Genomic DNA, 21317 nt, shown 5'->3' on the forward strand with positions numbered 1-21317 from the left:
TTATTATCATAAATATGATATCAAATCATAGACATTTAGTCAAGTCCCGTTTTGATCCCATCAACCATTACTCACGTTCTTACCTTCGTAGTCATCGGAAGTATTTTTGGGGACCACGCCGGGCCTTCAATTCGCCAATAACGTAGATGGTAGGCAATCGGGTTTGTATGGCGAAATGTCTAATGGCCCCACTGAGGAACGTGTTACTCCCATGCCGTTTACATGTCCGGTCGTCGTCAATTAGTCAAGGCCCGTTTCAATCTCATCGAAGAGATACTCCTGCCCTTACCCTCGTGGTCATCGAAGCTTATTCTGGACCAAGTGGGACCTCCCATTCTGCTCAATAATGTGGACGGTAGAAAGAGGGTTTCGAAAACGAAGGGTACAAGATCATGAAATGGCTGGTACCGCGGAAGCGTTGGTCGGCGAAAAGCAATCTAAATTGTCAATTCCCGTTACGGCCATCGAATCCAACGCCCGATCCTTCTTTCTCCACCCTTCGATTTTGCGTCATATATATCGTCCTTCGATTTAGATTGCGAAGCCGTCGAATCCATCCTCCTTCTCCGGCTTCGTTCGGCGCTGCCGCCTTATTTTTTTCGAGATCGGGTGAGTAGAAGATGATCCAGCTGCTGTTCACGATGCTGTCGGCGGAGGTTGGGGTGGCGGTGGCCCTCCTCTTCAAGACCCCGCTCCGCAAGCTCGTTATCCTCGGCCTCGACCGTTTCAAGCGCGGCCGCGGGCCCGTCATGGTGAAGACCGTTGCAGGCACCGTCGTAATCGTCCTCGCCTCCAGCCTCTACAGCATGGCCAAGATCCGCAGCCGCTCCGCCGAGTTCGGCGCCTTCACGCCCACCGACCAGGTCCTCATGAGCCGCCACCTCCTCGAAGCATCCCTCATGGGTATCCACTCTACAGTCTCGCGAAATCCTGTTTTGTCCTACTGCTTCTTCTTCTTCTTCTGTTGTTGGATTTGAGTCTAATCACCATGAATGTAAAATAGCTTGGAAAAAATTTTGTGATGCTGATGAACTGTTTGTGAAAAAAACATATTTGATCTGTTGAATTGCTCTGTCTCCTGCATAATAGAGAAGAAAAGAAGAAAATAATATTTGATGAATTATTATCTGATAATAATGTTGACAGATGAAAAACCTCAAAGGTAACCTGAACTAAACTTGATTGAATCTTGTGAGCCCTTATTTTGATTATTATTACTTAAATCATGTATATTTATCCCTTGGCTACCAAAAGTCGCATCATTCTCATTTGAGTACAATTTGACTTGCATAGGTAGAAGCCCTGTGATTAATTGTCATGGCATGTCTGAGAACTTGTGCAACTGCTTTCAGAGGGGTAGCCTGAGGACCTGGTTGTTTAAAATTTATCATCGGGAAATTTCTTTCATAATTCACCTATACATGATATTTGTTATAATTTTCACAAGGGTTGCAAAATCTTGGCAAAATACAGTGATGTTATTCTTCTTTGGTATAATAAGAAAACAGAAAAAATATTTAAAATCAACTTTGTAGGTCTACGCACTATGGTTAGTCGAGCATCTTCTCTCGGTTAGTCTTAGCATTGATGCCTATTGAAAGAGCACCAACATCTAATGTGAATATGAAGTCTCTTTGGTGTTGTCATATATATCATGTGAGTGTTGTGGAGAGCTAATTGTCAGTATAGATACACGACGTGACTTCAATTTTTAGGAAATTTGTTGAGGGAATGAGATCTAGTTATCAAATCCAAGGACAGAACATGTGAACTATATAGGTTCTAAGGCAAAAAAAATGCAGTTGCTGTAATCTGGTGCTGAGTAGTTAGGAGGCATCAAATATGTGGTATTCTTGAATAATGACTAAGATGGCAAAGATGTTTTTGTGGATCTGTTGTTGGTCAAGAAATAGTAGGAGTCTTGAATGATAACCAAAAGGTAGGATGTCTCAAATGACAGAACTCTAAGCCAATGATGATGATGCTGGATTGTGTAAGTTATAACCACCACATCATGCTGGATTGTCAAGGCTCGGTCTGATACCATACCGGTCTGCACTGGTGTACCCAATTGCCAATGTGTTGGTATGTATCGAGTCCTAGAAAAAGACCAAAGAAATTGAAAAAACAAAGAAATTGCCCGGTACATGGCCTGTACCATCCTATACAGGTCAGCACAGGTCGTGTGCTATGTGATGCAGGTCATCTACTTGCTAGCCAATGTATCCATGCGTTCGCTACACACGTCACAGAACTAGTTTGATCGAATGGCCATTCTCTTTAATATATAAATACCTAAAATTTTATTAAGAGTGGAATCCTTGATTTGTTACATGTGCTCTTTTCATGTGGCATCTACATTTTCATGGTGTCTTGTGAATCTTGAAGCCATGGGCAAAAGATTTGTTATGCTGATTCTGCTAATGCAAGAAAATAAGAATTTATCTTCTAGTTTTACAATATTTAGTCGTTAGTAACCACACATGACAAATAATTTGCTCGTTTCATATATGAGCTCAAGCTCCATTCCAAATTCAAGTCAAGCTTGAAAATGATGTTCAAGCTCAGCTCAACTTATTTTAGGAGTGCTCAGCTGAACCTTTAACGAGCCGAGCACCAACCTGTTTGCTAACAATTTGACTCACTTGAATCTCTAAACACTTGAATATCCCTCTGGTTGTTCTTGATTTTTTGCTATAAACAGCTTCAAGGTCATTTGTTGTTATCATTTTCTTCGTCTATTTAAATTTTTTTTCTACAACTATTAGCTCAAGCTCATTCCTTGAGATATGGTAGATTTGGTGGAAACTGCTGATCATTTTTTTTAAGATTCATATTCTAATCTAAACATTCTATGTTGCAAACCAGCATCTCATGGTGATTTCAGAAGTAATCTATTTTGGATTATCATATCAAGAGCCTTGCACTCTGCTTCAAACTGTTGATTCTGTACAAGGAATTTACTTGTGTTGATGCTGTGTCCCATCTACATGTTGCAGGTTATTCCCTTTTCCTTGTTCTTATTATAGACCGTCTTCACCATTACATTAGAGAATTACGTGGGCTAAGAAAGAGCATGGAGGCTGTTATGAAGCAAAACAGGGTACTGGAAGAAACAAAATGTGGGGGTTCAGACGAAATAAAAACAAGGGACAGAGAGATTGCAAGCCTGAATGAACAGATAAAACATTTAAAATTCGAGTCAGAGGAAAGAATAAAGGAAGCCAGAGCTGCAGAAGCAAATGTGATGGCTCTGAAAAAACAATCTGACGATTTGCTGATCGAATATGATCGCCTCTTGGAGGACAACCAGAACATCCTCAACCAGTTGCATTCAATCGATCACTGATTGTCACCTTCCGAAGGTATGAAAACAATCTGAACAATTATTGACCCCGCCAGTGTTGATCCCTTGATGAGCTATTTCGGTATTTGTTATGCGGAAATAATACTTGTAGCTGTTCTTGGACATGGAAGGAGTTGGAATTGGTTGTGAGGAACAAATAAAGAAAATTGTTCTACCTGTTGTTGGTTTTGTACTATTATCTGTGTAACCATTGAGTTGTGCCAATTAGATATTTTGCTGATATATTTACTTGCATTCTTCACCGCGGATGTCTCAAACTAGAATATTTATTTAATTAGTTTGGATACATTTTGAATGCATGACATTTTGCTTTCATATCAAATTTTTAATCAATATTATTCCATATGAAAACCTAGGTCGAGACAATTAGCATGGTGAATTTATTTATATTTTTCTTTAACATGTCTAATTGATTTGTATTATTATCAATATATGCTTGATGCCAATATCATTTTTGTATAGTAGTACCAGGGGTTCAATGATATAGTTTTTATGATGATCAATATCTGATAATAAATTATGATGATTTCTCTCTAGGGAAAAGTTCATAAATGTGACTAGAAAAGTTGGGAAAAGATAAACAAAAAAGATTAAAGAAGTTATTTGTTAATCATAAATGAACTGAAAAATTATAAAAGCTTCAATATTTTATTTTCCATAAACTATGTTAGATGATAATACAGGTCCAAGGCATATGAACTCACTCTATGAATCATTTATCCTTATTTAATTCTATATTAAGCTGAACAAAAATATATATATAAAGGGAACTCAAGGCTTAGCCACTAAAGAATAATTAAGGAAGAGATGGCTATTAAAGGATACTATTAATGTATCTTGATGCCTAATTATATCCTTGGACCTTGATATCAATAATTATCAGATTCTTTATCAGTTAAAATAGTTGACATCCTTGACAAATGATGTGCTAATATTAAAAAATAATTATTAATTAAAATGATGAAAATTTCATAATAGATTCATTTGTTTGAACAATTGATGTTTTATATTATGCATTAAAGTTGGTCAAATTTGAACAATTGATGTTTTATATTATGTAGGCATTTAAAATTGTTTTGAATGCACATAGATAACACATATCTGTTCAATTACTTTGTTATCTGTGTGACTAATGCAGCACTAATGCTTCTCAATGTAAAAGAAAAAATCACTAACAAAATTCTTGTGTGAAACAAATCCATATTATTTTATGAATGAAATTTGACGGCTATAATCCAACTTAATATGATATAATTTCATTGAGCCTAAATTAATGATACAAAATATTTAGGTCAAAATCAACAGTATTATACCTATCAAATCCCTTATAAATTCCTTATAAGTTAATATTAATCTTTTGTTGCTAAATTATACTATGATGCAAGGTATACAATATCATACCGTACCGATGTTTCGAGATTGGCTCGATACGGTATGATACCAGTATATTGAACGGTACACTAAGACGTATCAAGCGATTTCCTCTTACTACAGCACTGTAGCATTGTAGTGTAGCGAGCGGTCCGCGTACAGATATGTCATTGGACCGATACGTACCACTCGTACTGGACGATACCATTCGAAATTACATACCAAATATCACAATTAAATATTAAAAGCTAAATTAAATAAAATATCTACTTTTTCGCTATATTATATTATGAACTTGATAAGTCAAAAATATTATATTAAATTTAAGTCAAAAAGATGCTAGTAATTTAAAAAAAAAAAATTTAATTTGCTAACTAGGATATTTGTGAAATTCATTTTACCTTAATTTGAATTTCTCTTAATTAAACTAAGCCTAGTCATGATACATAAGTATCCTAAACATAATTAAACATCCAACTTGATTTGTGAGGCAATCTAATACATAAAAAATCAATCTTTTTTATTTTTATTCAATTCTAAGTGGTTAAGTTGGAATTCATCAATGACAATTAGTTTTTCTCTGTCTATTTCGTAAGTTATGAAGAGATTTGCAAATCATAAGTGATGTGATGAGATTTGATTTAGGATTTCTATTGGATGCATGATTACTAGACTATACATAGGCTTATAAGTAGTAAAATGAGGATGATAAATAGTAATCTCCTATTAAGGTGAACGATGAGATTTATTATTGATAATTGGACTAATTATATATTACCTCTTTAGCATTCCAGTTCATTTACATTGGGATCCTTATATTTATCAAAACGAAATATTTAATTTAGTTTCTTCTTATATTATCAATTTTATTAATAGAAATATTATAGGATTTATCACTGAATACATGATATTTTCAACAGTAAAATCGATGACAAATAAAATAAAATATTTTATTTTCGTATGGACGATTAGATTTGATCTAAGTCTTCGTAGAATGCATCTACGACCACCAAATCATAAGTGATAGTGATGATATTTGATTCAACACTTAATTGAATGCATGATCACTAGAATAATTATTTGGATTTGAGTTCTCCATGAGTGCAACATTATTGGAATGCACCACATAACAGTTCAATCTTAATAGGGGATTCATTGAAGCTCATTGAAGCCCATACAATGCGCATGCGTGCGGGGTACAGATTTGTCATTCGCGTCAACCCCAAACCATGGAATGGGTCGCGACGAGTCACGAATGGGTCAAGAGTACATACAACTAAACAAAAACCAAAACTCACCTAACAATACGTTGCCCTCTGTCGTAGCCGCTTCTTATTGCATGTTAATTGGGTCCCACCTATGGGAGTCAGACACACGGTTCACAAGGTGAACCGTATAGAGGTACGGGAAGTGTTTGCTGGTGGAACCGATCTCCCTCGAAGAACGGAACACCATGATTTACCTCTCCCTCCATTGGAAATCTGATGAGGGGGCCACCACGTCTCCTGTTGTTTCCCACCGGCGTCGTCGAGGGGGAACTTGCAACGACCATTCACGGCTCGACTTTTCCCGTGTTGGGTTTCCTCTTTCAGCTACTTTTCAACGCTGGTGATGGCGAGTTAGGAGGAGGAGGAGAGGAGGAGGAGGAGATTCGTCGTGTCGTGGATCGCCCGCCGCCGCCTCTCGCTTGCTCGACGAGGACGAGGCTAATTCCGTAACCCTCGGAGGCGGTTACCCGCGCACACATCGCCTCCACTCGCCGCAACCCCCTTCCCCTCCCCCGCCCACTCCTTGGGCACGTAAAGGCACTCTTAAGTTCGAGGGAGACCTCCAAGTTCTTCCCATAGTAGAGACAGAGAATAGATGGGCACCGAGGGTTCCCGGGTGGTCGGTGCGGCCTCTGTTACATACACCTCCTCGATTTCCTTTTTCGTTTTTTTTTTTTTTCCCAAATTGTTGTTTTCTCTTGATTTTGCTTCTATTATGGGGTCTTCGAGGCTGGATTTCTATGCGGAAGTAGAGATTTTGATATGGTTGGTAACCATTTGGGCACTTTCAAATTTGTTTTTTTCGTTTCTCTCGAATTTTCAAGGGGGATTGATATGTGATGCGTCATCTGAGATGCTCGTGGTTGTGTGATCATGTTGGGGAGCTGATGATCTTTGAGGTAATTTTCTCGGGACATGGGTTTGTGTATAGCGGCTAGAGGGTTTTATTAGGGTTTGCGGGAATGGATTGCATGCCTAAAGAAAATTAAGAGACGTTGATGTGTGTTGACTCCTGTTCTTATGAAAGTTCCAACAAGAGGAAACTTCGAAGAGTTCGGCTTTGGAATATGTTTTGGTTTGGTGTCAACATTTTGTATCATTTATTCTCACTCAAAATCTGTGTGTGAGTGCAGGTGGTAAATAAAGCAATATGGCGCAGTAATTGAACAAAGATTGGAGTGATTTGAATGTGTTCTTATCGACGCAATTTAGGAAGCTTCTCCTAATTTTTGATTTATCTGCTTCCTATACCTATATAAGGCTGCTTTCATATTGATAAATATTTTGGCCAGTTACATTAAAACTGTTTGCATTATGGTTGTTATGTTTTCTTACACTTGCTATTGTTGACACAAGGGGTCTGCATTTTCTTTGTTTACGAGAAACATGTTTAAACACTTTGAATGACATGAGGGACTTGAAAATTGTATGAGATTAATCTTATAACAAAGCACCTATATAAGATTTTTTATGCTTACCCCCCATTATGTTGTGTAACAAGTATTAACATAGCACTTTGGTGTGCATCTACTGAAAAAATCCAAAAAATTAAAAGTATCAACTACTAGTGGGCGCACATACACGCCCGCTTGTGCTCCTTTATTATTGAATTTGTGTTTGAAGTGTGTTAGTGACTTTTATTGAGAACAAACCTGATCTCTCTTGTTTAAACTTGTGTAATATATTCCCCGGAATCAGGATGCAACTACCTTTGGAACTAGCTGATGTTTTCACCCACAATGACCATATCAAGATTTTATAGAGCCCCAATTAGTGCTTGATTGGTAAAGCCAAATGTAGCAGTTTAGAGAATAAATATGGACATTAGTTGGAAAGTTTCCTGAAGCAAAGACAAGAAAAAGCAGAGAATACTGTTAAGAGAATTTATCAATATGTTAATTGATTGGAAGAGTGGTGACTTGTATCTCCTTCCAGGAGTCTATGATCACTTATAGGTTGAGTTCTTACATCTAGTTCTTCCCTTAACAATTATTTAGATCAAACTGGTTACACTTAGTGCAAGTCAAATACAGATATGCTTAAACAGTGAGGCATATAAAATTCACTAACCATAATAACTTGTTAAACGCTAGGCTAGAATCACAATTGAAATTACTCTGTCTACAAACATATGCCTTGAAGCTTTGATTGATCAAACTAATTTGTCTTATGACTTAAGCTTCTAAGCCTAGTTAAAAACTAACTTCATGCAGTGGAGAGGAGGAGGCCCTCTCACTCCTCCTCCAGTACTTAGTCCTGGGAAAAGGAGGGACCATGGTTCAGGTTTCAGAGTTTTATTCTTTCTTGTGAGTTGGTTGTTTGGTGCTGCATGGGCACTCGAGTTGTTCCCACTTCCTGATTGCTTGGTGCTTTGGATCAGGTGCTGCTTGAGTGGCTAGGAAGTGGCCCAAATGATTATTTAAATGTCAATCTCCTTTTTCCATTGTGACCACTTATTCAAATTCTTACAATTAAAATGGTTCATGGATGAGGGTAGTTTTGATATGACAGTACAATGCTCTTGTACATGGACAACTAAAAGTTGCTTTATAACAAAATATGGACTTGTTATGCATATAAACTTATTGTCATCATTATGTATGTTTGGTTTTGTTAAACACCTATCCATATCCATGCTGTAGCATTACTTATGATTTCTAATATTCAACATAAACATTTCAAGTAAACTAAACTTGCCTATGTCTGACTTGGATGCATTTATTTTCCTTTGTTTCATTGATCTTGTCCTCAATGTTGGCTATTTGTTGCTTTAGTGAATCATCATTCTTTATGATATAGTGGTCTAAGGAATTGTCACATCTATTTTAGATTTTTCTACATTGTCCAAAAATCATCCAAATTCTATTGCATGTGGAATGATTTATATCCTTGCATCCTCGAACTGCACATCTAGCAAACCATAGGAAGCTTACGATATCTTCAACAAATTTTGCAAACTAAATATGGATGTTTGATGATGATAATATGTTTCAATTTGATAATTCAGATTCTACAACAACAACAAAGTTATAGGTCTCAACAATTTAGGGTCGATTATATGGATCTCTTGCCACCATTTAGTGTATTTAAATATTTATTTATAGTTTCTATTAAGGTCTTTTTGGGTCTTCCTTTTTCTCCTTGCACCACTAATATGAATCATTTCATTTCTTCTGACTATCGCATCCGGAGGTCTTCTGAGCATGTCTGTTCCATCTTAGATGATTTTTTCTCATCTTATTCTCTATTGAAGCGATAACTAGTTGTTCACGAATAAATGTATTTCTTTTCCTGTCTTTTCTAGTAACTCCATACATTCATCTTAATATTCTCATCTCAGCAACACAAACTTTTCATATATGTTGTTTTTTAATTACCCAACACTTAGATCCATAAAGCATTGTTGGTCTCACAATTGTTTTGTAAAAATTTTCTTTTAATCTTAAAAGTATTTGATGATCACACAAGATTCCTAACGGCCTTCGTCATTTTAGTCATCATGTTTTTACTTTATAAATAATATTTTCATCGATCTCTTCATCTTATTGAATAATTGATCCAAGATACCTAAGACTTTTATTTAAGGGAACTTCTTGTTTATCCAACTTAACTATATTCTCCCATCTATTCCTAGAATTACTAAAATTGTACCTTATATATATATTCAGTTTTAGTCTACTTAATCTAAACCTTTAGTTTCTAAGAATTGTCTCAATGGTTCAAGTTTATAATTAATTCCACTTAGACTCTTATTAACTAAGATAATATCATTGGTAAATAACATACACTAGAGAGGATTATCATGTAAATGACTAGTAAGTTCATCCAGTATCAATGTGAAAAAGTAGAGACTTAATGCGGATCCTTGATGTAATCCTATGCTAATAGGAAACTCACTAGACACATTTCCTATAGTTCTAACACTAATAGTTACATTATTATATATATCTTTAATAACATCAATATAATTAGTCGATACATCTTTCTTTTCTAAAATCACTAGTCATCGTTGTCTTGTTTCATGATCATTTCCCACCCATTGAGAGAGATTATTTGCCATTTATAAGCCAAGAAAATGCTCACAGATATATCGGAAGGCTTTCCCAACATGATATTTTATTCTGTTGTGGCCGTGTTAACAAAATTCAGAGATGGTCCCTTGGTATTTTTCTGTTATTAAGGGATAAAGACATCATGCTTAATTTTGTTCTGCTTACCTCAACTTTCGGCCAAGTTATATTGGTTAAGATGGATCTGGTGCACTGAAGTTTGATATACAACAGAGCTATTTCTTCTTTTTCTTCCTCTCACACATGACATGTTGATGCAAAGTTAAATTACCTTTTTTTTCACTTGTTTTTCCTGCAGTTCCAAGAAACTTCAGATTGTTGGAAGAGCTTGAGAGGGGAGAGAAGGGTATTGGTGATGGTACGGTCAGCTATGGAATGGATGATGCTGATGATATTTACATGCGTTCCTGGACAGGGACAATTATTGGTCCACACAATGTATGCTGCAGATGTCACTAGCTTATATATGCCTCCGAAAACTGAGTCAGTTGAAGTCTTCTTTTTTTGCTCATTCTGTTTGCAGACTGTTCATGAAGGGCGGATATATCAGCTGAAACTGTTTTGCGATGAAGACTACCCTGATAAACCCCCAACCGTTAGGTTCCAGACGCGGATAAACATGACATGCATCAACCAGGAAACTGGAGTGGTATTTACTTCATGTTCATCATCCACTGTATTATGATAAAGAATGAGTAAAACCTTTTAGCATTATTCTTTTCATACGTGCAGGTTGAACCTGGCCTATTTCCGATGCTTGCAAACTGGCAGAGGGAATACACTATGGAGGACATCTTAAGAAGCTTAAAAAAAGAAATGTTGGCTCCACAGAACCGGAAACTTAACCAGCCTCCAGAAGGTATGTTTACAAAAATTTGCACTCGATAAAATATCTCATATTTCACCGTGGATTTAAACTGGCATGTAAAACAATATTCCAGGCAATGCCGATCAAAGGATGGAACAGAAAGATTTAGTGCCGAGGTGTTTAATCCTTTAGAAGGGATGGGAATCTGGTCTATGAAGAAATATCATCTTGACTAAGCCGATGATATTGGTTATGGAACACCTGACGGCGACTGCTTGCTTCTTATGGTAGCCGAGGTTGTGGAGTAAATAAAACCATCTTATAACTGGTAGTAGTGTATTTGTGCATAATAGTGACTTGCAATCATGTAACGAGAACAGCTTTTTATTTCCCAGTCAGAGACTAGTATGCCATTGTAATTGAGTCAGCTGTCAAATGATGGTAAGTGCTATTGTTTTCTTTCTTGATGTGAGCAGAGGCCATGAAATTTTTTGACAATTTTGTTTAGACTTTTTACAGTAAAATGCTGTGATGGTAATACATCTCATATTCACCTAAGCATGATTTAGAAAACGACTGCATAAATATAAAACATGCTATGCATTAATCCATTTATATGGCTGCTGCAACTATCATGTTCGTACTCTCGGTCTTTAAATAGGTATTATTATCCTTTAAAATATTTGAAAATAATAAAATATATTTTAGATATTTAAAATTTTAAATATTAGATTTCTTAAAAGTACTCATTCTCCGATATCTTTTTTCTTTTTTTGCCTAATAACTACATTATTCTTTTCGTGTCTTTTCATACGAATCAGGCAATGAAGTAAATGAGTTTAATTATAATATTTTTATATAATGTTATGAGATTTTATAAGCGACACTTTCTAGGAATAGTTTAAAAAGAGAAGTTCTTTGGAAAATTCACCCTAATAAATAATATATATGAATGATTAACTTGAGTTTATTAGATCAGTATTAATGAGAGTGACATATAACAAAGATATGGATATTTGATGGGATAAAATTTTTAGAGAGATGCTTGTGTAATATAAATATTTCGAGGGACAAATATGTCATTTCGAACATAGTATATGTATATGTATATATATATATATATATATATATATATATTGCCTTTTCCCATTTGGAACCTTTGTCCTTTCCCGGCCATGGCGACTCTCCGTTCCTTCTCCTTTAAACCCTTGGCTCCGCCGGGACACCTCCCCTTCTTTCCCCTGCGTCCGAAGCGCTGGACGCTGGAATTGGCCTCCTTTTCCTCCAGCTTCTCCCCCGGGAGACTGCGCTTCGTCGGCTCCCAGTGCTTCGTCTCGAGATCGAGCGGCCGTCGCCGCAGATGCACCCCGATTAAAGCTAAGGCGACGGACTACTACGGGACGCTGAACCTCAGAAGGAATTCTACCCTCCAGGAGATCAAGAGTGCCTACAGGAGCCTCGCACGAAAGGTAAGAATGTTCTTTGTTCCTTGCTCTGTTGCTTCTTCTTTGGCGAAAAGCTATTGTGATTTATTTTTTAGATTTTTATTAATTGAAAAATGGAAACTTTAACTAGAATCTTTGCCGTTGGTTGTTTCTGGCGTCATTTATGTAAACTGATATTAAAGAATGTGGAGATTCCTACATATGATGGAAATTTAGCAAGAGCACGAGTGTTGGTTTGAAATTAAGCTAACAATTGATATTTAGTGTCTGATGCTACCGAACTGAAAGGAGGAACAACTTGGTGATTGTACGTTTCAACTTTCAATTGCATGTGAACCTTGTCATGACTTTCGATGGAGCAGGTGTTATGCACACCATCTTCATTTGCAGCATATTTACAATGGAAATTTTTAAATGTTTAGGTACACTATACTTATGAACTCAGCATTGTCACAAAATTACACAAAATGGAAACTTCCCCAGTTTACTGATATCTACAAATTTACTCATGTATGATCTGTCACCAATTATGACCAACAGAAAAAAGTAAAGAAACATTTCAGTGTTTTGTGTCTAAGTTTATAAGCCCTATCGACAACACTCTTTTTTATCCCCTTTTCATCCCATGTCTTCATCTTGCCATCAGCCGTAGTCCTTTTCGTGGAGAACGCTGCATGTTTTAGGTACTGTAACTGTGGTAGTTTATGCTTGCCGCCTTAAAGAGGTTGGTACCGTAATTGTGCAAGTTCAAGCATGTCACCTTAAGACACTTCCATTTCACAACATCTCATGCATGACAAGAGGTGTTGTTGAAAAATTGAGCTGTCTAATCTGATTTCTTTTCAAATTTATACATATTATTAGTATCATTATCATTGAAAAAATTGGAAGTCTTGAGTTTAGAGTGAAAATGTAAAGGATTAGAAGGGTGTTAAAAAACAAGGATTGCAGCAAGAAGAATATGAAATAAGAGAATAAAGATGATGATGATAAAATTGGTCAACGGGCTATTCAAAGCAATCTTTTTCCTGTTCAAAGTCTATATTACATCCCCAAAACAGATAGTTTCAGTTATACATAAACCAAAATGATTTTATCTTTCTCAATGAATTTCTCCTTTAACCAAGCACTCAAAAACTTGGTTTGATTAACTAAAATAAATTCTATTAGGATCATGTAAATTCTTTTAAAAAAAGATAAGTATGAAAATCTTAAAAAGTTAAAAAAAGATTCTGGACTTGAACTTAAAAACATATTCCATGTGAATCTTCAATCTTGATTGGATTGTGTCTATATCCTTTTGAGATATGGGGGCAATCTTATAATCCATCTAATAATTGATAAATTGTGTGGTAAATTTTGTTCTACTAATAGAATGTACAAGCATTTTTATAAGGTTGCTGTTTTTGTTCCTCATCTGTTGATGAATTATTTTGTTTGCATTTAGTATCATCCTGACATGAATAAAAGTCCCGGAGCAGAAGAAAAGTTCAAAGAAATTAGTGCTGCATATGAGGTACTTGTTTTGTGTTTCATTGCTTTCTTGTTCTTTGGTTTTGTTTTGAAAAATGTATAATCTTCCATGAAAGAAAAACAAGTCATGGAATACTGGTGGCAATTAAAATTTTATTTATGTAAAATGATATTATTTTTTATATGAAAATGACTTTTGATAAAATGTGTGTGCTAAACATAATGGCATAATGGAACATGTTTCAAAGCATGAAACATCAATAATTACACATGCACAAGTCATTCTATCTGTAGTGAGTCTAAGTCTAAATATTCTACTTGTTTATTTCTTCATTTTGAGATTGTATTGGCTTTTTATTTGCATTTCTGCATTATGGTAATGAGTCCTTATTGTAGGTGCTATCAGATGAGGAAAAAAGATCTTTATATGATCGATATGGTGAAGCAGGTTTACAAGGAGAATATGGAGCTGCAGGTGTTGGTCCACAGGGAGTAAGAATATCTTAAGATTCTATTAAGCCCTATTACTCCTCAGTCCTTGGTGTATGTTTTATCTCTTTGTTTTGCGGCATCAAGTTGTTTTTATGCTTTAAACATATGATTTCATGCTACTAATGATTTATGAAACAACTGCTGAAATGTCAATTTACAATTTTGTAGGTTGATCCTTTTGAAGTCTTTCATGCATTCTTTGGTGACTCAAGTGGACTTTTTGGGGGTGACATGGACCCTGGGGGATTCAGCATGAATTCAAGATTCACTCGCAGCCAGGGACTTGATATTCGGTAGTTGACCTACTTCATTAGCTTTTATTGACTTCTGATCTGTTTTGATTGTTTTTGATCCAGTCTAAAGAAAATTTCTTTTGATAATAAATAGTTCTTTCAGACCATATATGATTTCTTTAATTTCAAATCATCCCTAGATTTTATATGAAGAAAGACGTCTATCTGCTTGACATTAGCTCTATTCTTTCAAGTTTTTGTTTGTCTACAGATAAAACTTATAACCTAGGAATAGATTCGGAGGCTTCATAACTGCAGTTTGATTTGCCTGCTGTTTCTTCAGGTATGACCTTTCTTTAAGCTTTGAAGAATCAGTATTTGGAAGCCAGCGGGAAGTAAATGTTGTCCGGTTTGAAACTTGTGACAAGTGCAACGGCACTGGTGCAAAATCTAGCAGTTGCATAAAGTCTTGTATAGAATGTGGAGGTAGGGGTGGCATGATGAATTCCCAGAGAACACCATTTGGCATTGTATCTCAGGTGAACTGACAACATTATGACAAATCTAACATTTATTGCTTGAAATTGGAGACAATGTAATGATTCTGTTTTTTTCACCCTGGTTTCAAGTCGCTCATTCTAGGCTTTAGCCTAGACTACTGTCTAAAGTAAGGTTTCTTGTAGGTTCTTTTTTTTATCTATGTATTTTATGTGCTGTGAAACATTATAATTCATATAAGTTTTAAGTGTTGCATGATCATTTTTAATATATTATGCCAATTATAATATGGAGATGCCCTCCTGTATCTTGTTGGTTTTGCCAGCTCATATTTAAGTTTATTTTGTCCCAGTCTGTGTTGGTCACATCTTATTCCATGCTGGTATGGTGGCACCAAAAATACCAGGGGTCACAACCTTTGTATGGCCTCCATTCTGATGTCAGCACAATATGTGCTGGGTCGTATACTTGACAAGTCAATCCTCGTGAGAAAGCACATTAGGAATGATGATCTACGTTCTTATTTCTAGAAGAATCTATATCTGTATCATATGTTTCTAGAAGAATGTATATGTACCAAGCACCAACATATGTTTTCTTTTTCAAAGTAGTATAACTGCCTAAAAATCCCTTGAAAGAATCAAAGGGTTCCTATTTTGGGGTTGAGTTTATTTGTTATAGAAAAGTGCATAAACTTCTTAATGTGTTATTCCTGCCCTCCTTGGGGTGCTCCTCTTGAAGTGATATCTTGGGTGTGTGTCATAATCTGATATATTAGTGACAGAAACTAATACTTAGTTAATCCATTATAGTAGTGGTATTACTCATAATCTAAAGTGTATGAAGTTGTATATCATGTAGTGGTGACATGATAGTGTTTAAACTTTAAACTATAACATTCATGTTGTAATGATAAATATCTGTTCTTGATGGTGCATTAGACGTATAAGATTGCTATAAATTTTTGTAAACTCCATCAATTTTTTTTTAATGCAGTCTTTTGTCGGATACCTTTTTTCCCACAAGATCTATGAAGGTTTATGCTAATAGTCTCATGGTATCCAAAGGCACTTCTATTTGATGTGATGCATATAATAAAGTTACATGCTTTCAGGTTTCTACTTGCTCGAAATGTGGTGGTAATGGCAAGCTTGTTACTGATTTCTGTAGAAGCTGTAATGGAGAAGGAAAAATAGAAGGCCATAGAAGTATAAAAGTAGATATACCAGCTGGTGTTAATGATGGGTATACCATTCAAATTAATGGAGAGGGAAGCTATGATAAGAAAAGGTAAGTATTCGGTTAGATCCATCATCCATCCTTATAGATTTGTTAATAACAGGAACATCTTTGGTTAAATTATAAGTTTCTTGATTCATAGAGCTTCTGTAATTTAGTTTGGAATGGTCATTTTAATTACTATCCTTGTATATTCTAGTGAGATTATCAGCTAAGAATGGAGATAGCATTAGAAACTTAGATAAAAAAAACCAGTTTGAGCTAATTGGAAGTTAATAAATTTCTCCTGACTATTGTTTTTAATCTATAATATTAATCTGCTTTATATCATATTTCATATACCTAAATAATTATACTAGTTAGACATGAGGATTACCAGAGAAATAATTGGTCCACCTATGAGTGAACCACTGTAGTTCTGTAAATTGGTTATATGAAAGGATTTAAATCTCAGTTTGCTGTCAGTTTCACTACCATAATAAAATAGTCAAAAAAATGTGAGGCATAAGTGTTATAATGGTGTTGAGCTATATATTTTAATACTGATACTGTCAGACCAGTACCAGTCAAGATTTGCAACCTTGGTCATAAGGTTTACATGAGCATGGATTTTGGACTCAACTGGATAGTTGACATTACTGTGCTTTAAGTTGAATTGCAGATCTGAAATTAGTGGATACTTGGGGCTCCATGTGATTTCTGAGTGATGTTGATCATTGTGTCTTCATTTGCATAACCTTTTGCTTATTTTTGCGTGTTAGGCACAGAAATGATCTCAGGTCCACATAGCTATTCCTTGTTCTTTGTTGCATTACCTGTACCACAGATTTCCTTGGCCTGTATGTATTCATCAAGTTTTTTCTCATGGATACATTGTTGTGCTGTCCTAATAATTATTCATGACATGTGTTTGATATATATACAACATTTTTAGTACTCTTATAGGGCAAGCTAATTTGAGAATTAGAGTTTTGCAGAGGTGTAGTTGGCAATGTTTATCTTTTCCTCCATGTCAATGAAAAGCCAGGCTTCCGAAGAGATGGTCTCAACTTATTCTCAGAAGTCAGCATAGACTATACTGAGGCGATACTGGGAACTGTAGTCAAGGCAAGCCTCTTTTTATCCTTCTGTAAAAGTTATGTGATGGTACCTCTTTTCCTCCGTAGGCTTTCTTTGCATTGGATGTCAAAGGAACATGCATAGTTTAGTGCATTTATGATGTATAAGACTTTTCATATATAATATTTTCAATTTTGCTATCTTGTCCATATTACTGAAGTGATGTAATCAAGCTGCAAGAGAAACTGTTAAATAGAAGCTCTAGAAGGTCTTGCTGACTTCCGTACAGGAAACTCTCGAATTTGATCTTCTTTAACTTGAGGGAAGAGCATTTATAGTAACTTGGTGATATAAATAACATCTTGTGCAACTTGATTTGTCTCATAAGCAGATGCTGTGAACCACACTGGAAAAGTTATTAACTTTTATATCAAAAATCTTATCCAACAAGCTTGTGTTATTTCGAAAGCTTTAAGTTATAACTTGATTTTATATTTGAGAATTTATTTTAGTTTTTCAACTTACTGTTGTTCTGTTTGCATTGGCATTGTAAGTGCTGGTCAGCATGGTTCATCGCAAGAGTTGCACTGGCTATCTTGGACAATGTGCTAGCAAATTCTATTTGGCAAGCAAGCTGATGAGCTGTATTCTGCTTGTTTGCTTGTACAATGTCAGCACTTAGTGATTTAATCATACCAATAATTTTTACCACAGTTATTTTTTACTTTTTAGTTTAACCATGCCTGCATGATTTCAACAGTTATTTAACAGAACTCTTGTTGCAAACTATTGAAGGCTTTAGACCCTTGTTTCCACTTGACCTGAATTTGGCTGTGATAGGAATACCATATGGTCACAATGAAGGTGAAATTGTTGGAATTGATTTGTTTGTAAGTAAAAAATTTTTTCAAGCATTTGGAGTGGCTTCTGAATCATTTTTGAAAATAACCGAGAAGGTTATTCTTACCAAGAGAATCACCTTGTTCAAGTGATTATGAACAATATTGACATGGATTGGAACTCAGAACTTCTTCAAGACAACTGGGACCAAAGTACCAAACCTGATTGGTGCTGATGAATCATATTACAAAATCTTTTCATGCAAAATTGAAAATCAGGAACTTTATTGACTTTCCATTTTTTGAACTTAATTCTTTAAATGCATGATGGTGAAAAAATTAAAAATTGCGCCATTTGTCAGTTAAATAGACTCAGGAGCCAAGGTTTGACATAGTGTTATGAGTATTACCTCACTTTATTGTGTAAACCGCAAATAGTTTATCGACAAGTGAAGAGGACGAATTAGAATTTCATATTCAGGATGATTGCAACATTTAAACTCATTAAGGAAGGCAGATAAGGGAAAAATTCAATGCAAGTACTTCAAGTTCTTTAAAATTTGTTTAAAGGTCCAAAGAAAAAAAATATACATGCATCTAATATAGGTTTTTGTTTCACATTTGATGCATGATTTATCCTTGATGATATTTGATTTAATGTATCTGTTGATTATCAATTGCTTTTCACAAAGTTGAGAGCTAATTTGTTATTTCAGGTTGAAACAGTGGAAGGATATAAAGATCTTCAAATTCCTTCTGGCACACAACCAGGAGAGACATTGAAGTTCACTAACATGGGAGTTCCAAACCTTAGGAGGCCTTCAGTTAGAGGTGATCATCATTTTGTTGTAAGGGTAGAGATTCCGAAGAATATCAGGTTCATATCTCTTTTGACTTTTGGTACATCTACCATGTGCTTCCTAGTCTATCGAGGATATCAAATATAGCAGGATTCACTTTCATTTTCTTTTTCATTTATGTGAACTTCCCTGGAACCACAGAATTGTATTTATCCTTGACATGTTTTTTCTTGGACAAAACAGGATTTTGCAGATGGAAGCAACATATTACTAACAGAATTTGTATTTGACTTACTAGCTTTCTAACTGTTACAGTGACGAAGAGAGATTACTAGTTGAAAAGTTAGCATCTTTGAGGGCTACAAAGGATAGTTCTATCGGATCGAAAGGTATTGCATTCTTGTAATAGAAAAATGGACATTGCATATATTTGTGACAGTTCATCTCTTTGATTTTGTTTTTCCTTTTTTGGTATCTTTTGCTAGGGATGCATCAGGATAATATGTACAAGTATTCTGAAAAGAGAAAAACTCGGGCTTCACGAAAAAGGATGAATAATTCATTCTGGAGCTACATGAAGAACTTGTTTGGGTATGTTACAATGTCTAAAGTGACATGAGCACCTTTTCTTTTAATGATAACCTGAATCGATTCTTTTTTATAAATTCCTTCCGAACATTAAACTTCCAATTAAGTGTAATTTCTGAGTGACGCTAGTTTTTAACAGTTTAGTGCTGTGCAATTTATTAACATATTAGGAAATGTAATTTCAGAATTATGTGTCAAGTATTTCTAAGATACAGTATGACACATGGATGTCGAGCAATTTTGGAGTTGCTCTCTTGACCGGGAAGTTGTTTATTGGAATTTCGCCAGCATGGTTGGACTTGAAATATCACAGGTCACCTATTATTGCATAGGCAGCTGGCCAATCTTTTAACTTCAAGAATTCTTTGAACCCATGCAAATGGTAATCTCCTTGCATGTTAATGTTTTAGGTGATAGTGCACTAGCTGGAATCCTCAGCGTAGCTGATTTTTAAGTAGCGTATTGTTATCACTGACAGATAGCTAGTTTTAAGTGGTCTTTTCGTGATGGATAACCCATAAATTCTTCTGCAACTTGAAATACAGGGGCAAGTTGTGGCTTGTCTTGAGCAGACATAGATCAAAGTTGAACTCAGGTTTTATAAAGTACATATTTGATAAATGAAAGGTTAAGTGCATGGGCATCTTGCAGTTTTTAAAATACTCAGCTTTTATAAAATACATGTTTATAAGAGCTGATAAAATTTCACATATATTGTCAGTTGTCTTATATGAACATTACCATTGTGCTTTTATTTAAAATAACTATTACAGAAAGAAAAATGATGTTTGCTATGATTAGAATGGTTAGTTAGATTACTAAATATATGGTTAAGCTGTGAGAGCCTACAACAACAGTATCCCACTTTTCCTCCCTATCAGTTCCTCCTGATCATGGCCTATGTTCTCATGTGACAACGTAATATAGCTTATGCTTTATGGCAGCATGTCTGCTCTTTGTATGATTCTTTGTTTACAAGAATTTCTTGTGTCTGATTCGCAGAGCAAGCCAAACTGGAACTGGGATTGCATCCATTAGCCTACAAGCACCAGTACCGGCATGGATGCCTCATCCCAAAGCTGATCCCTCGACTGTTGCCGCTTATGGAGCTTTTGCAGTGACAGGCATCTTGTATTTGATATGTAGAATTAGCGGCATCTTATCAGTACCACAAAAGAACTTCTTGACTCCACAAAGATTAGAAAAAGAAGATGAGTACTAGGATGCCTCACTGCAGAGCATATGGGGTTTTTCGCAGTGACATCTTATATTGATGTGTGGATTTAAGGGCTTCTTATCAGTACTACCAAAAAACTTTTTTGACACCAAAAAGATCAGAAAAGAAGATGAGTTATAGGACATTTATATCATTGGTCAAACTGATAGTTTGGATGGCAGGTTTTGTTGTGCCAATCAGAATCATATGGTTCAAACTAGATAGAAGTTACCTGTTGCAAGTTTTGGTTGAATTCTTGTCACAAATTTTTTTTCCATGCATTACATAAGCAGAATGGGAATCAGGCAGAAATTTTCAACAAGGGAAAATGCATATGTTGTTGTTGTTTTTCTTCCAAATCAAAATTTTGGTATCAAAAGGTATATGTAATGAAAATTTTCCAGCATCTTGTTCTCCATGTATTAGCTTCAAGGCACAAATACTTTTTTTGAACTTTATATTAGCTTATTTCGGTTGTTGTAATTACATGTTAACATCCTTTGTTTCTTTTCTGATGTATATATGCACACTTATCTAACCCTGGTGATTTA

The 21317-nt window shown here is 35.4% G+C and overlaps 3 protein-coding genes across 3 annotated transcripts; all 3 read left to right on the plus strand.

The window, feature by feature from the left end:
* The first annotated feature begins 474 nt into the window (after nt 1–474).
* Nucleotides 475–3591, plus strand: LOC103999331 (uncharacterized). The gene is made up of 2 exons (XM_009421054.3): nt 475–903; nt 3000–3591. The coding sequence occupies exons 1-2, from the start codon at nt 621–623 to the stop codon at nt 3347–3349; spliced, it is 633 nt and encodes a 210-aa protein (XP_009419329.2). The 5' UTR covers nt 475–620; the 3' UTR covers nt 3350–3591.
* Nucleotides 3592–6271: 2680 nt separating this feature from the next.
* Nucleotides 6272–11343, plus strand: LOC135623795 (ubiquitin-conjugating enzyme E2 variant 1D-like). Its single transcript, XM_065127144.1, has 5 exons — nt 6272–6629; nt 10375–10514; nt 10600–10725; nt 10809–10935; nt 11018–11343. The coding sequence occupies exons 1-5, from the start codon at nt 6602–6604 to the stop codon at nt 11074–11076; spliced, it is 480 nt and encodes a 159-aa protein (XP_064983216.1). The 5' UTR covers nt 6272–6601; the 3' UTR covers nt 11077–11343.
* Nucleotides 11344–12031: 688 nt separating this feature from the next.
* LOC135623796 (uncharacterized) lies at nt 12032–21184 on the plus strand. The gene is made up of 11 exons (XM_065127145.1): nt 12032–12353; nt 13777–13845; nt 14199–14294; nt 14463–14587; nt 14871–15066; nt 16140–16315; nt 17242–17371; nt 18879–19039; nt 19278–19351; nt 19448–19553; nt 20553–21184. The coding sequence occupies exons 1-11, from the start codon at nt 12060–12062 to the stop codon at nt 20770–20772; spliced, it is 1647 nt and encodes a 548-aa protein (XP_064983217.1). The 5' UTR covers nt 12032–12059; the 3' UTR covers nt 20773–21184.
* Nucleotides 21185–21317: the final 133 nt, after the last annotated feature.

The sequence above is a fragment of the Musa acuminata genome, chromosome BXJ2-9 (genome assembly GCF_036884655.1).
Source record: "Musa acuminata AAA Group cultivar baxijiao chromosome BXJ2-9, Cavendish_Baxijiao_AAA, whole genome shotgun sequence".
NCBI lineage: Eukaryota > Viridiplantae > Streptophyta > Magnoliopsida > Zingiberales > Musaceae > Musa > Musa acuminata.

Bases quoted from the DNA above. Each gene is read 5' to 3' on its own strand.
- LOC135623796 (XM_065127145.1), top strand. From the start codon at position 12,060: ATGGCGACTCTCCGTTCCTTCTCCTTTAAACCCTTGGCTCCGCCGGGA. The intron at 12,354-13,776 runs GTAAGAATGTTC...GTTTGCATTTAG, and splicing joins ACAGGAGCCTCGCACGAAAG to TATCATCCTGACATGAATAA. The intron at 15,067-16,139 runs GTGAACTGACAA...ACATGCTTTCAG, and splicing joins CATTTGGCATTGTATCTCAG to GTTTCTACTTGCTCGAAATG.
- LOC135623795 (XM_065127144.1), top strand. From the start codon at position 6,602: ATGGGCACCGAGGGTTCCCGGGTGGTCG. The intron at 10,515-10,599 runs GTATGCTGCAGA...TTCTGTTTGCAG, and splicing joins CAATTATTGGTCCACACAAT to ACTGTTCATGAAGGGCGGAT. The intron at 10,726-10,808 runs GTATTTACTTCA...TCATACGTGCAG, and splicing joins TCAACCAGGAAACTGGAGTG to GTTGAACCTGGCCTATTTCC.
- LOC103999331 (XM_009421054.3), top strand. From the start codon at position 621: ATGATCCAGCTGCTGTTCACGATGCTGTCGGCGGAGGTTGGGGTGGCG. The intron at 904-2,999 runs GTATCCACTCTA...TACATGTTGCAG, and splicing joins CCTCGAAGCATCCCTCATGG to GTTATTCCCTTTTCCTTGTT.